Genomic DNA, 16,186 nt, shown 5'->3' on the forward strand with positions numbered 1-16,186 from the left:
CAGCTGAGTTACCACAGCAAGAAATATCATTTGTGGCCTTACACCCATTCAGCCCTAGTAAAGACCCAGCATGCTCGGTCCTCCATTGATGCTACCCACAATCAAGGGTGTGAGGAAAGGGAGGTGAATGGGAAAGCCTAGAATTCGACACCTCAGGCACTTCCCTCTCCCTGTTGGCCACAGACACTGTCCTCAGAGTGTCAGAGCTACACCAGTCCTCTCCCTCTGAAGTTAGCGAGGCAGTGACAATAGAGCATGGGGGCGTAATCTCCCCGCATGAGTCACTCTACGCTCCCCCTCCCCCCTCCCTGAGGTGCCACCTGCATTACCCTGGAAATGAAGCCCTCTCGGCACTGCTCCCCAAGGAGAAGACGCACATTCGCTCACCACCCTGAGGAAAGTCAGACAACCAAATGGATTATTCTGCTCCATTTCCCTCCCCTCGAACAAATCAGATTTCCATTGGTGCTGGAGGCTACTCTCTGAGCCTGGAGAGCATGAGGAACAGACGGACCAGAGATGACATGGGCAGGAAGGAGCCTCTTTGCTTTGGGAACCAGGCCAGCCTCAGAATAATGAAGACCCTGGAGGCGTTTCACACAGGCTGCACTCCACAGAGTTTCACAGTCCAAACAGGTGCCAGCCGGACACTGAGGCCCAGGCTGGCTTGGTGCCAAGCTGCGAGGGGTAATGAATGCCAACTGCACCAGAGGCAGAGAGGAGCTAGGGGAGAGGGCTTTACAATCGGTCGCACTTCCCACGCACAGAACGCCGGACACGTCTTCGCTCACGCACGGAATCCTCACGCCGCCGCCGCCTGGGAGCAGAGGGGAAAGCGAGGCGGTGCCCCCACGCCCAGGCGCCGCTCCGCAAGCAGGAGTCAGAGGGTCCCGGTGCGTGGCGGCAGGGACAGGCAGCATGCTCCCGCCTGGGCTGCTGTGGCGGCCTGCTGGCTCCCACACTAGGCAGCAGGCAGGTTAAAGGAGCTGGCTGGGGTGTGCCCCACATGGGTCCAGGACTGTCCCAGCCCCTCTCTCGGGTGCTATTAAGGGAGGGTAGTGGTGGGGGCTGACGCCCCTGACACCTGAGATTCATATGGGACACTGCTTGCTGCTCCCCCGCCTGCCAGGGAGCGTGTCTGCACTCCTCTCCCACCTGGCTGGTGTGTGTGTGGGGGCAAGGAGTGACCCTGCTGTGAGCTTTCCTCTCGTTCCCTCATAGCGATGAAGGGGAACAGACAGTGGGGTCCTGGCCTGAATCTTGGTGGGTGGGGGAAGCTTCAGGCCTCTGCCCACCCTAGCTAGCACCCTTGTCCTCCTGTATCCCCCTCTATCCACCCCAACACACCCCACCCCCTGCCCTGTGCCCCCTTTCACCTCCAGCCCTCTGCCCTGCACCCCTCCACACACCCAGTCCTGACTCCCACACCCCGCACACCCCAAATGTCTGCCCTGTGCCCTCCTCACATCCCCACCCTGACTCCTGCACCCTCCCAAAACCCCACCCCCTGCTCTCCACCCCACACTAAAATTTCTTACAAGCACTGTTGTGCCATAACCCCACTCCCAGCCTCCTGCCCGGAGCCCGCTACTGGAGGCACGCACGGTACAAAAGTACCTGTAAGAAATTTAAGTTACTTTCATCCCTGCTTGGACGATGGGCTGAACGGAGGTGGAGAGATGCTGGCCCTGATTCAGGAAAGCACTTAAACACGTGTTCTAGTTTTCAGCATGGATTGAGGACACCAGTAACTCAGCCTGAGGTTAGGTCATGTTCACAGGAGTGGGAGAGCAAGGTTCTGTGGTGCACGGTGTGCAGCAGGTCAGACGAGGTAATCATGATGGGCCTTAAAGTCTATAGCTGTGTCTACACTTGCATTCCTCTTTTGAAAGAGGCATGCAAATGAGGGAAATCAAAACTGCAAATGAGGTGCAGATTTACATATCTGGCACCTCATTTGCATCTGCTTCTTTTGAAAGAAAAAAAGCAGTGTAGATGCAGCTCTTTTGAAAGTAAACCCCATCTTCGAAAGAGCCCTTGCTCCTAAAAATATAGGAATGGGGTTTCCTTTCGAAAGAACTGTGTCTGCACTGCTTTTCTTCTTTCGAAAGAAGATGCAAATGAGGTGCCAGATATGTAAATCTGCATCTCATTTGCATTTTGATTTCCCTCATTTGCATGCCTCTTTCTAAAGAGGAATGCAAGTGTAGACACAGCCTATGTATGTGAGTGCCTTCTGGAACAGGGATGGACATCAGTGCGTTTTCCTGAATCGGGGCCTCAGTGACTTGCCCAGTGGTAAGGGCTTGTCTACACTAGGCAGTTATTTCAGATTAAGGTCGGGTGAGAATTTGAAGTGTAATAGCTACAGTGGAACAGCTATTCTGGTCAAGTTCCCCACGTGGACAAGCCCTAACTCAGCAGCAGAACCAAGAACAGGAACCTGGTTTTCATCTCCCACCTCGGCCCACAAAGCCGTGCCATTTTTCCCAAGGCAGAAGCTCACTGGCGAGGGCGTCTGGATACGCTTGCCCTTCACCCACAGGAGCATAGGTACAAATCCTGCTTAGGTCCCAGATGGAAATGAACTTGGTGGCCAAGGTCTAATCCCCATGCACCCCTGCCTCCCCACGGGTTCACACTGCAAAGCCATCATGCTCTTCAGTGTGACGGTTTGTGACTGCTCAGGAAGACATGCAGTGGGACAGGAAGGAGCTGCACTGACAGAGCTCTGAGGGGGATCTGGGCTTGGGACATGGTTAGACCCGAGGAGCAGACAGAGGCCAGGGTCAGTGCAGTTATGAGCCCTCCTCTTCCCTAAGCACTCAACGTACTCACACACTTGTAATCAAAGAAGGGAAAAAACAGAGAATGGGCTTCCCGGGGCCATTACAATGACTCAGAGGTGGATTCCTGGGCCCTGGGGGATGGACTCTGTGTGGGGTCCAGATGGACAGTCTGAACAAGGTTCGTTGGGTAGCAAGGTGCAGGGGTGAGAGCATCAGCATCCTTACCTTTGTCAGCTCCTGAGCATTGGCTAGGTTGTCCACAGCGATGGCCAAGAACACGTTCAGCAGGGTGTCTGGGGGGTGTTAAGAGCCCACACGTCATGTGACAATGGCCTGAGCTGCTACTGCCACCAGTGGGAGAACACACAGGACCTCCCCCATCCCCTTGCCCCCCGACAGAGAGGCGTATGCCAGCTTCACAGAGGGGAACCCAGGCCCATGGAAGGACCAGGCAGCTGAGGGGCCCAACTTCACTTCAGGGATAAGTCCTCTACTTTCTAGAAGCAGGAAGAGGCTGGGACCAGCATGGGAGGAGAGAAGTCCTCCAGCCAGCCTACAGCATTGTCCCTTTGCAGGAGATAGGAGAGCAGAGTGTCAGGAACATACTTTCTCCTCCAGGTCAGAGGGGTGATTGTGGGCCCAGGCTCCTATCTTGACATTTGTGGTGGGTCTAGCTGGAGCAGGGGCTCTGCCCTCTGAAATGCAGAAAGGACCTCTGGGATAGTCACTCCCTCAATACCAGTGGAGCATGGGATCTCTGAGGAGCCAGGGGAGGTGTCCCCTTCTCACAGCGAGACAGGACAGAGGGAGATCTCCCTAAAACACAGCAAAAAAGAGGATACAGTTTCCGAACAAGGTGAGGATGATGAAGTAGATGGAGGACCACATGCCAGAGCGGACTCCGCCCTGGGAGCGAATCCCATTGTACATCACCTCGTTCCAGTCCTCGCCTGTCAGGATCTGAACGAACAAACAGGTGATTTCATTTTTATAGCCCGTCAGTTTCCCTATCTGCAAATGTGTGCAGGAGGTGATCCAAATATGGAGGCCACGTCTCATCTACAATCTTGTCCCACAGCTGCGTTACATGCGGGAGAAGAGAGTCACTCTGTGATGAGTAGCTAGGTTTCCTCCAGAGATTTTTTTGAATTGACAATGTACAGCAATAGAACTCAAGCCTTCATTTAATTTAGGGGGGTAGATCTTATAGGTGACCTATGCTTCACGCAGAGTATAAAGGGTTTAAGTCAAGTAAGTCAAGGATCTCTGCTACTTTATGCCAGTGTCCCTTTGTAGCTGCATGGAAAAATCAGGCCTTAAGCACGTAGATCTTTTGGTGGTAAGGACAGCTTCTGAACAGGAACTGCCACAGGGCAGGGCTCAGAAACAGAGAGCAAGGAGGTCATGACAATATGGAAAAAAATACCAGCCCCCTACCTGAAACACTGTCATGATGGCTGCAGGGAAGGTATCGAAGTTTGCAGAGGGAGTCCCGTCCATGAAATTAAATCTGAAAATGAACCAAAGGGAAATGGACAAGCTGGAATACAGAGATGGCAACAAATTGTTGGTTTCTGTCCTCGTAGGTCTGCTGCTCCGACAGGAGCTTACTCTGCCCATTCACCATTTCCCTCGACCCCATTTCATCTGAAAGAAGTAAGGTACCCCAGAGCACTTGTGCAGAAATCCAAATGGACGTAGGAACTGATCTAAGGTCCTTTTAGAAAATGGAACTTGATTGGTGATCTGGTGCAAGCTGGTGGGTCAGGGTCTTCCTTGAATTATAGAATCCTAGGGCTGGAAGGGACCCCAGGAGGCAACTGAGGCCAGCCCCCTGCCTAAAGCAGGATCAAGCCCAACTAAATCATCCCATCTAGGACTTTGTCAAGCTGGGGCTTAAAAACCTGTAGGGATGGAGATTCCATCACCTCTCTGGGTAACACATTCCAGTGCTTCACCACCCTCCTGGTGAAATAGTTTTTCCCAATATCCAATCTACACCTCTCCCTCTGTAACTTGACACCACAGCTCCTTGTTCTGCCATCCCTCACTACTGAGAACAACCTCTCTCCATCCTCCTTAGAGGCCCCCTTCAGGAAGATGAAGGCTTCTATCAAATCGTCCCTCACGCTTCTCTTCTTCAAACTAGTAAGCCCAAATTCCTCAGCCTCTCCCCATAGGTCATGTACTCCACCCCCCTAACCATTTCGATTGCCCTCTGCTGAACCCTCTCCAATGCATCCACATCCTTTCCATACTGGGGGCCCAGAACTGGATGCAATACTCCAGAGGTGGCCTCACCAGTGCCAAGTAGAGAGGAATAATAACTTCTCCAGATCTGCTGGAAATGCTCCTCCTAATGCACCCCCATATGCCACTAGCCTACTTGGCTACAAGGGCACACGATTGACTCATATCCAGCCTCTCATCCACTGTAATCTCCCAGTCCTTGAAGGAGTGGGAGCTGTTGTTACACACTGTATATAAATTGGCTCCATCTTCCCTGCCCTTTGATGCATTTACCTGCCTCCGAAGAGCTGCATCCCCAGCAGGGCGAAGACGACAATGAAGAGGAAAAGGAGGAAGAGCAGGCTGATTATCGACTTCATGGAACTCATCAGGGAGACCACCAAATTCCTCAGGGATGCCCAATACCTGGAGAACGCAGATATTACTGTAGCCCTAGCAGTAGGGAATCAGGATCTGCGACAGTAACCAGGCAAGAGCTAGGAGCCAGAAAGGGCCAGTGAAAGGGCCAGGTGGGCTGAAGGGCAGTGAGCCAACAAGTAGGGACGCTTGGTCCTCTCGACTTACTTTGTTACTTTAAATATTCTCAGCAGACGGAGGGCTCGTAAGACACTGATCCCAAAAGAGGTTCCTGGTCTGAAGATAGCCCAGACCACTTCAAAGATGCTTCCCACTGTGACCTGGGGGATCAGAAACACACGAGTGTAGAGCCAGTATACAGAACATGGGCCTAGAGAGTCAAGAACTAAAGTAATCACAGGACGTTCTTCTTGGGTATGCAGCTCTGGCCCTACGTAATCCAAAGTTGTTCGTCTGGCCTCAGTACAACTGGAACAGACTATGATGCTTCCCTTCCTATCTCTTATACACAGCAGGCCACGTCCCCACACTCCTGTGGGAGGGCTATCGTCTTCCCCTGCCCCTCTTTAAGTTACACTGTAGCCCCCTTGCTGCTATCCAATACCACGTGCCGCTTACCCCAAAGTCAAAGCAGTTGAAAGAGGAATGAAAGTACAGGCGTGGTCCCATTCCATACATCTTTATGGACATCTCCAGGAGGAAGAGTCCAAGGAAGAGGAACTCTGCATAGTCTGAAAGAGGGAAATCCAGGTGCTTAGGGTGAAGAGCTGATACAGTAACACCTCTATGGGGTGTCAGCAGAGTTCAAACCTTCAACACTCCAGGAGGAACCTCTGTCACTTGATCTAAAGGAATAACTCCATTAGCTGATTGCACCAGTAGGTTATTACCCTCTAGTGGCCCAACCACTGCCAACGGACATGACAGACTTTCTCCATGAGTTATGTTCTCTGTAGCTGTGTCTACACGTGCACGCTACTTCGAAGTAGGGGCACTAACTTCGAAATAGCGCCCGTCGCGGCTACACGCGTCGGGCGCTATTTCGAAGTTAACTTCGACGTTAGGCGGCGAGACGTCGAAGTCGCTAACCCCATGAGGGTTAGCACATCAGAACTGACCAAGTGCTGCAGGAGCACTGTATTGCTGTCTGTAGGGCAAAATGTAAAACCAAGGTTCTCATTATTATCAGATCTATGGCAATTTTTTAACCCTGACGCCCTGGGACAAACCCTAGATGGGAATTATACTGTCTCCTCAAAACCCTCAGTTGGACGCAATACACTTCTTGTTGGTGTCCAGATCGCTTGTGTGGTGTCTCTGCTCTTTGAGAAACTACTCCAGGACAGCTGAATTTCTGTGGTACGACAAAGAATTCCTCAGCCGGGTGTCAATTAGTCTTTGTGCATAACTGCACCAGGGTAAATTTACTACAGATTGAACCTCTCTCATCCAGCAACATCCATAATCTGGCATGATTATAATTAGCCTGATGTTCACTTATCATAGGGGTAGCCATGTTTCCCGTGGTCCCATACAGCTTATTCACAGCAGGCAGTGTTCTTTATTTAGCTGTAATTTACCCCTAAATGCCTCCTAAGAGCCCAGTAAACAGTGGAAGTGTTGGTAATGTTGCTAGAAAATATTGACCTCCCCTGGTCCCTCAAATTCACTGGTTCAGCACAGGTCAGATCCCAATGGTGCCGCACAAGAGAGGTTCAACCTGTATTATGTCCCCACTTTGTACTGATACAAAATGAGACACAAAGAGAGGTGCCTGGAACTCACAGAGGAGGTGGGTGAGCCATGGGGGCTGGTTGTGATGGACAATGGCCACACAGGCCGTGTTGAGAGCCACCACACTCAAGATGATCCAATAAAAGACTTGGGATTTCACCATACGGCGAACAGAGATGCGCAGAAGTCGCTCCTTGTGCCGGAAGTATGAGGCGCCATCCACTTTAGCACTCCTGATGCTGCCGCGAGCGAGAGGGGTACCTGAGGGGGAGAGGAGAGCGGCCAGAGGAGAATGATGGAACACGCTGGTTCTGCTCTGCAGGAGACCTAATCGGGTCAAACTCTCTCCTAACCAGAGGATGGGAGGAATAATTTCTTCACTCAATGGCTCTGCTGGGGCAGTGGGGGCTTAACCTGCCAGCTCCCATAGTAGCTCTGTAAGCAGGAGAAACCCCACCAGGGCTCCATTCCCTATACTAAAAAACAGACAGAAACACAATGTCTTCACCAACATTCCCTGTAAGCTGAGCTCTTGGGCAGTCACCAGGAGAGATTCAGGCACTGCCCAGCTGATTAGCAGAGTGCCCACAGCCAGCAGCCTGTGTTTCTACCGGTGGTGCCGATCCACACCTGCCTTGATGCCCACAAGAAAATTTATTGTGCCCATGGATGGAGACTATTAGAGGGAGTGTTGGCCTTCCTTTGCCCAGTTTGGCTTTGCGCCCTTCTGGATTTTACAAGATTCCCCACGTCATTAGAGGACTTGTGGGGAGGAGACTCTGGCCTGCCTTAGCACTGGGCTCCTAGTAGGAGTCTTTCAGATGGGCTGGCAAGCCAGCCTCCACTCACCCACAGAGGAGATATCGACACAGTGTTCGTCACTCGAGTCACGATTCACGGCTTCTGTCCGGTTCCTTTTGATGGTTGCTCTCCTGAGCACTGGAAATGAAGAATAGGGGAGCTATAGTTACTAGTGTATCTATAGACTGCTCAGCTGCCTCCAGCTGGCCTGTTATTTGGTACCCAGCTAACCTGGTAACTGGGGCCCTGGTAGCTGGATAGGGCTGCCATCCAGTTTCCAGAACTACAGTGAATCACACACTCTGTACCAAGAGAGGCTGAGACTGGCTCCATGAGCTCTGCTATGTTGTAGCCTCCCTAACCAGGCGAGGCCGCTGTCAAACATCTTTGCTCTGAGATGACTGTCTTCTGTTAACCAACAACAACAGTGGTTTGGCTCCCCACACTCGCCATAATCACATATCTGGCTCCCCCGCTCTAATGTTTTCAACTGGAGGTGGAAAAGGGATGTATCTATGTTAGACAACTTACTGTTCTCCTTACCTTCCAAGGCTGATGTCCCAGAATTTTTGTTCTCTTCAGCCAGCATTACTTCCTCTACATAAAAACAAAGGGGTTAGTATTTTGGCTTCAAGAACCAGATACACTAGGGAAGGGGGAAAAACAGAAGCTCAGAGCTCCCGCAGACCTCACGTCTGGCACTCGCAGCCAGACAGGAAGAAGGGCAGCCAGAGGGAGGAGACGCAGACCTGCCAGAATCATAGAAATATAGGAGTGGGAGGGACCTTGAGGATGGCTAAGTATTATCCAGCCCATCCCTAACAAGTATTTGTCCGATCTAGTCTTAAAAACCTCCAGTGACAGAGATTCCAGAGAGTTCCTAGACAACTTACTCAAGTGCTTAACTACAATAAAAGGAAGTTTTTCCTCATGCCCAAACTAAATCACCCTTACCACTATTTAAGCCCATTGCTTCTTGTCCAGTCCTCAGTGGATAAGTAAAACAAATGATCTCCCTCCTCTTTACAACCACCTTTCAGGTACTTGAAAACTGTTACCAGACCCCTCCTCAATCTTCTCTTCTCCACTCTAAGCAAACCCAGTTTTTGATTCTTCCCTCACAGATCATGTTTTCTCGGCCTCTTGTCACTTTTATTGCTCCCCTCAGGGCTTTTTCCAATTTGTTCACATCTTTTCCGAAATGCGGCATCTGGAACCAGACACAATACTCCAGCTGAGGCATTCTCAGTGTGGAGTTGAACAGAAGGATTACTTCCTGGTCTTGCTTACCACACACCTGCTCACAGATCCCAGAATGACACTTGCTTTTTATACAGTTCTGTTACATTCTTTACTCATTTCGAGTTTGCGATCCACCACAGCCCTCAGATCCTTTTCTGCAGTACTCCGTCCTCGGCAGTCATTCTCCATTGTGTATCTGTGCAATGGGTTATCCCTACCAAACCAAGTATTTTCTCATTTGTCCTGACTGAATTTCATCCTATTCATTTCCGACCATTCCTCCAGTTTTGTCAAGAGCATTTTCAATGCATGTTAAAGATGAAGTGAGCGAGGAAATGCAGCGTTGGTTCCCTAAGAAAGCCATGTAGTGAAGTGGAACTGTTCCAGCATATGACAGCAACACAAGATAATGTAATTAATCAGGGGATGCTGCTGGCAGCGTTACTAGCATGGATTACAAATCACCCTAATGGCATCCTGACTTTCTTCACCTTGTGAATGAGCCGCTATGACTTGAACAGCAGAAAGCATCAGGGGCGCAACATTACATCAGCCAGTTGGAAAGAAAAATTACTTCCAGTCCACTGTCTTGCTGCCTGCTCCAAGAGGTAAGAACTATTAAGGGCCAACTAAGATGTTTAATGAAGTAAAGACAGGCTACATTTTTGGACAAGGAATTTATTAGATGAACCATTTGGTTGACCTTAAACTATTCTCAAATTTCGAACACAAATAATTTTGATTAGCCACAAAATGGCCAAAGGAGGACATGGTGGTTGAACCACAACTGCTCAAGTACAGACACATGTTGAGGTTAGGGAGCTCCCAGGGTTGCGGGAGATACTGGTTCATATTCCCACCTGAGAACAAACACAAAACTGGACTTTGTCAATTCACCGAAAATTCTGAAAAAAATTCAGATTTGGTGTGATGAGAACTGATTTTTTTATTTTAATTTTTGGCACTGCAACCAAAAAAAATCAGTTATCACAAGTAGTGTCTGTCTTTCACCTTATCCCAAGTTTCTAGTCAAACTACTATTTTGCACTGGTGAAAAATGGAAGACTTGTTTCTGGAACATGACTGTGGTTAGATTTTTAAACTAACATTTATCATGATTTCAGAGGTTGTAAAAGATGGCAGATTTACATGATGATTTTTAGCCCCAAAATTTGGGGATGCCATCAGGAACATGCCACAGAACAACCCAGTCATAGAACAGAAAAGGAATCTACATATTTAAAAGGCCAGCTCTTCAGCTAGTATCAATGGACACAGCTATACCTGCATATACCAGCTGAGAGGATCAGGCCCTGAATGTTGTCTAGAATCCTGAAAACAAACTAGGATGGCGAACCTGAAATACGTCATCTGGCTGAGATTAACAACAAAGTTTTCTGATGCTTCAATTTATCCAAAATTCTTGGGTCTCCAAAAACATGCTTGAAAATCCTCTCCTCTCCCACTTTACAAAATTCCCAGTCTGCCCTGCTTCTACTCAAAGCTGAAATATCATGTGGCAAGTCTACACTTGACCTGAAAGTAGATCCTACACACACAATTTCAGCTACAACAATTACGTAGCTGGAACTGACTTATTTAGGATCGGCTTATCTAGTTCTTCCCACTGCTCAGGGACATCCATGGAAGAAGCTCTCCTGTCGACCTCCCTTAATCCTTGTGACCCCATGAAAAGCACAAGAGTCAACTGTTGAGCCCTGATAGTTTGATTTCACGTATCTCCACTAGGTGCACAAAAATGAACCCTGGAAGATTGACTCCGACCAAGTTACTTCCTTTGTAAGTGCAGATGTATCCATAGAAACATTTTCTGTTGCATTCCAGTGCTTCCTTTTTTTGTTCCCAGCTGAAACCAGGCAGCACATGGGCATGATCCAAAACCCTAGATCTGACCTCCCCCAAATGCTGGAGAAGTCTGGAACTAGATCTATAGCTGAACTTGGTGTCTCAGGTTCGTCTTGAAGTTAACAAAACTTCTATGAATCTCTAAACATTGCTCGCATGAGTCTTGAATGAAGGTGCAAGTCCTCTTTTTAGTTTATCTGACTCCACTCTCCCCAGTCCTATTTAAAACCCCTTCCTACACACCAGGACCAAAACAAAATTATTAGAATAAATTCTTCAGTGACAAAAGATGCCGTAAGTGAGACATTGATGACAAGTTAGAAAACAAGTGTGAGATCCAAAGTCTATCTCATGCCTGTTTGGAAATCTATAGTTGTGCAGAAAAACCTTCATTTTCTTACATGAATTCACAGGTCAGCTGCTGGGGACGGAAGTGCTCACACAGGGACCAGTATCTGGTCCGAAAACCCTGCCAGAGTGGAACTGTCTGGAAAGTGACTAACTGACAGTCACCTACTCTAAATTATGACCCCATAAGGGTGGATAAAATGCAGAGCCCCAGCTAGGTCCCTCAGTGTGGCATGAAGTCCAAGCAAACTGTTTCAATATTTAAAATATGGAATTGGATGCTCTTTATAATTGCGACCCATGCGCACAAATCTTAGAGCGAAACCAAGTGCATGCCTGTGGTTTGACCTGTATACGCCCTTTCAGTCAAGAAAAAATATCACAAAAAGGTGACTGTTAGGAACCCAGGAAATTCAGGGTTAAGGTTAAACTAGGAACCGAAATCTCAGAACATATGGACATTCACAGCTGTGTTACCAAACAGCCGTAACTTTCCCCCTTGTATAGGCCTAGCGCTGGCACTGCTCTGCAAGCACCACATTAAAAATGCGCACTCCAAAATGGGGCCTTGAGAAGCTGGTTTGTACATCCTCGTTTAAAACCCAGCAGCTAAGTGCTACGCTGGTTCATCACACCTCCTGAGGCTGTTTGCAGGAGCGCGTCAAGTTCCTGAGCTGAGGCCAGGAGGGTGGACACGTGGAGACGTGTTAGCTCAGCCACTAAGGACACCTGGGCAAACAACCGCCCCATGGAAGCACTGAGCTCACCTCTGTGAGGATCAGCCCATTCCTGAGGAAGAGAAGTGACAGCAATCTGTCAGACTCCCGGCTGTGTGCTGTGCCCGGCCGCCAGACAGCAGCACAATCCCTCCGGCCTCGGTGCTGCAGTGAGCTGCATGCAGGCACAAGGACCTCCCTGGAGAGAGCTTACTGCAGAACACGTGGGTGGAGGTTGCACCGACCACTAGACATGAGCCTGCTGACAACGTGGAACTATCTGGTACTGGAGGATAAGTCTGAATTTCTGATTTCCTCAGGGCATGCTTATGGGAGAAGAGCGAAAATATTTTAGCTGTGTCATTGGGCAGCTGTGCTAATGGCCCCTAAAGTTAGCTCCAATACCCGCAGGCGACCAAACACGCTGTTCTACCCACTCGGCCTGCGATTTCGACCTGTCTCGCATCGCGCAGCCCATCTCAGTGATGGAATACACAGCCACACCAACTCCCGCCCTCTCTTCTGCCCCGTCTCCCCCGAGGACAGCAGCGACGCAGGCATTCGTAACCAAAGGCAGAATGCGGCCCAGCCCAGGCACCTCTCATGGGCTTTTGCTCCAACACACCATTCGGTCTCCTGCAGCTCAGCAGAGCGCCCTCTGCGCCGGTGAACTATCTTGCTGGGGAGGCATGAGGCAGAGATGGTCGGGGTGTGTGGGAGGGGCAGAGTCGTATGTCTAATAGGGAGCTAATTCATAAACGGGCAATGGCAGCCCGACACTTTGCAGAGCCCCAGGGAGCCGCTCCCACTGGTGCTGCCCGTCGCCAGCCTTACCTGCTTTGTCTATCCACGCCCGGTAGCCATTCAGTTCCCGTTCAATCTGCTGCTGGCGCCGCAGCTTCATGAAGGCTCTGCGATTCTCCACCCGCTCGCGCTCTTTGGCGAATTCCCTGTGGGCATGGAAGGGCAGACGGTGGTGTTACCAAGGGATCATGGCAAGGCAGGGGGCGTGTGGGAGACAGCTGGGCACCAGGGCTTGGGCAGGGACATGTGTTTGGGTGTGTGCGCATGTCCAGGGTGGATTAGCCTGGACAATGGTGTGTGTGCGTGTTTGTGTATGTGCAGGGTGGCACAGAATGCACTATGCTTTGTGTGTGTGTGTGTATGTGTGTGTGTGTGTGCGCGCGCGCACGCGCATGCATAAGTGTATGGGGCTAAGCCGAGACCAGGGTGTGTATGAGTGTGTGCATGAGTGTGTGCAGAATGGCACAGCCTAGACCATGGTGTGTACATGAGTGTGTGTGTGCCGGATGGCACAGGCTGGACCATGCTGTGTGTGTGTGTGTATGTGTGTGCGCGCACGCAGGGTGGCACAGGCTGGACCATGCTTTGTGTGTGTGTGTGTGCGTGCGCGCAGGGTGGCACACCAGGGCTGGCCCAGCTGGAGAAGAAGGGTGGGAACGGGGCAGCATGGTCAGGATGGGGACAGCTCTCAGGGCAGCCTGAGGGTGGCAGAAGACTGTCTGGGAGGAGGAAGGGGAGAGCTGGTGCGGTGGCAGAGCGGGTGCACAGCTGACCGGTACAGGCGTAGGGAAGCGCTAGGGATGGCTGAGGCGGATGCAGACCTTGCCCTTGCACTCAGGCCCGCTGGGGAGGTGGCTGGAGCAGATGGAAGAAAGGAACAGGCCCACTGAGCCAAAGCATCAGTATAACTGGGATGAAGGGGCCCAGTGGATGAATGTATAGGACCAAGGAACAGATGGATCACTTCTACAGTGCGATGTGTGGAAGGGTGACCTGGCAGCCAGGCAGCCGGCTGTTGGCAGGGCAAGGGGGGCAGAAGTTGCCCCCGGGCCCAGCCTTTCCAGGGGCCAGGAACTCTGACTGCTGCTGCTGCTGGTACTTTGGCACTGAAGCTGGCTGGAGCTCTGGGCCCCTTTAAAATGCCTCAGGCTGCTCCGGCTGTGCACGACTGTGAGGGAGCTGGCAGGGGACAGGCTCAACACGGTGGTACAGGTGGCACCTAGAGCTGACAGCTCTTGGCCCCACCCCTTCCACTCATGGCCCCGCCCTTTCTAGAACAAAACACCGGGTCCCCCTCCCATCTTGCCCCAGGGTCCGTGGCGGCTCTCGGCGCTGCTGCAGGCGTGAATAGTACGGAGCTGTCAGTGGAGGAGAGAGGAGTGAAGCTGATGACTATGCAATGAAATCCCCACATTCTTGAGCAGCTCAGCCCAGCACCAGTGCCCGGGCTGGGAGAGTTTATAGCCCAGATCCAAATTTGGGTCTCCCTCCTCCCAGGGCTTGCCAAGTTCTGCCACACCACTAACCCCTTCAGAGGGTGGGTGAGACATGCAGCGCCCCTGCACTGGACGGGGGGGCAAGACATAGCAGAGGGGACCTGAGAAGGGCTGTGCACAGTGCCTGAAGAGCCAAGGCTGGGCAAGCCCATGGAGTGGGCAGGCTGGGGCAGGCGAGGGCCGACCCTGCAGGGCTCTGCTCAGGCAGCCAGGCAAGAGCATTCCTGCCGTATGACCTGATACTCTCTGCTCATCTCCCAGAGAGATGCTTAAATCTCTACGCAGTCCCTGCACGCTGGCTGAGAGCAGGCACGGCTCCTTGTTACACAGACTGCAGAGTTGCCGGGAGGCTCGGCGCGGGGGGAGGCGGGGCAGAATGCATTATTAAGTCCAAATTCATTCTACTGCAGCCCTGCAGCGTGCTCCATGCAGCTGCGCAAGGTTGGGGAGGCTGGGGCGCAGGCATGGGACGCGGGGGGACGCCCAAGAACTCCAGCCTTCTCCGGACACAAAGTGATGGCATCTAGTCCCCAGACTCACTCTCCCCCACCGCCTGCAGAGCTGACAGCCCAGCGCAGGAGTGAGGAGAAGAATTAAAAATGACCAGCGTGACTGGGGTATACGGTTTTCCACTCGCCGATGCCAATTGAGCACTGCGATAGCAACCAGACAGTGCGACCCTCCCTCTCTGCCACAGGAAACAGTTGGATCAGGCAGATACTTTCATGTTTGCTGCCTCATCACAGCCCCTTCTGCCAGGAGCAGGCCTGACTGGGGGAGGGCCAAAGGGGGCAGTTGCCCTGGGGCCCGGGGATTTAAATAGGCTCCCAGCTGCCACTTACGGACACTGTTATCAATGGTCAGCTGGCACCTGGGCCCTTTAAATCATTGCTGGAGCACCTCTCTGTGTGGCTCTGAGGGCTGGGGCCCAGTGGTGTGGCCCAGGCAGTGCTGAGGGCCCCACCCCTTCCAGCTAAGGTCCTGCCCTTTCCAGAGCAGGGAGTCAGGCCCCCCACATAACATACCTGGAGGCCTGCTGAAGCTGTCAGGCCAGGAGTGCATGGGAGGGCTCTGAGCAGGCCGGACCGAGGACCCCTCGCCATGCCGCTCGAGTCACTGTTAGTTCATGGGTTTGCTCGGGACCATGCTCCCAAGGGCTTTGATGTTTGTCCATTTTATCCACCAGCACGCCCCTTCACTCACTCCCAGGCAGACCTCAGGCATGGAGGCTGGGTCCCCTCTCCCCTCAGCGGAGCTTGTCCGAGGATGCCCAGCAAGACTGCAACAGGCCTCGGTGTGCTGAATCCTAGGCCATACCCCTAGCCACTGGCCTGGCATAATTCCGTTGCCTCATTTCTCATTCTTATTTAATCATCTTGTTTGAGGGAAGGCTGTTGCTCGAGTGTTCACTAACGCGGGGTACCAGGGACACCGCCTGGCTCCCGTGCATGGGAGGAAAGCGTGCAGGGTGAGAGTGCCACTTGGTGCAATGATCGTAATCCCCAAAGCACAGCTGAATCAGAAGAGGTCTGTCAGCAGGAGCCCCAGCGCAGTGATCAGCCAGAGGGACGGGGAGATAGAAGTAGCCTTTCCGATGGTAATACTTCACCGTATCACAAACAGATTAAGTTTCCAAGGAACAACCCTCGCAGGAGTCAGGCAGGCATCTAATGCTCAGCCCTCATACTCCACAGACTGAGGGTACGTCTACAGCGGGGCAGATCAACCTAGACAGGGTTAATATTCCAGAGTTTGATTTCGTGCACCTGGTAGAGATGGTGCA

At 51.7% G+C, this 16,186-nt stretch overlaps 1 protein-coding gene across 1 annotated transcript in view; it reads right to left on the reverse strand.

The window, feature by feature from the left end:
* CACNA1E (calcium voltage-gated channel subunit alpha1 E) overlaps window positions 1–16,186 on the reverse strand; it is a 245,656-nt gene that overhangs the window by 83,066 nt on the left and 146,404 nt on the right. The window contains exons 9-18 of the mRNA XM_075003399.1: window positions 12,938–13,053; window positions 8,475–8,528; window positions 7,980–8,069; window positions 7,182–7,391; window positions 6,015–6,127; window positions 5,604–5,716; window positions 5,313–5,444; window positions 4,227–4,299; window positions 3,632–3,749; window positions 3,015–3,082 (exon numbers count right to left, since the gene is read on the reverse strand). Of these exons, the coding sequence (XP_074859500.1) occupies window positions 3,015–3,082; window positions 3,632–3,749; window positions 4,227–4,299; window positions 5,313–5,444; window positions 5,604–5,716; window positions 6,015–6,127; window positions 7,182–7,391; window positions 7,980–8,069; window positions 8,475–8,528; window positions 12,938–13,053 (1,087 nt within the window). The remainder of the gene's footprint in view (window positions 1–3,014; window positions 3,083–3,631; window positions 3,750–4,226; window positions 4,300–5,312; window positions 5,445–5,603; window positions 5,717–6,014; window positions 6,128–7,181; window positions 7,392–7,979; window positions 8,070–8,474; window positions 8,529–12,937; window positions 13,054–16,186) is intronic.

This window comes from Carettochelys insculpta, chromosome 9 (assembly GCF_033958435.1).
Source record: "Carettochelys insculpta isolate YL-2023 chromosome 9, ASM3395843v1, whole genome shotgun sequence".
Lineage (NCBI taxonomy): Eukaryota > Metazoa > Chordata > Testudines > Carettochelyidae > Carettochelys > Carettochelys insculpta.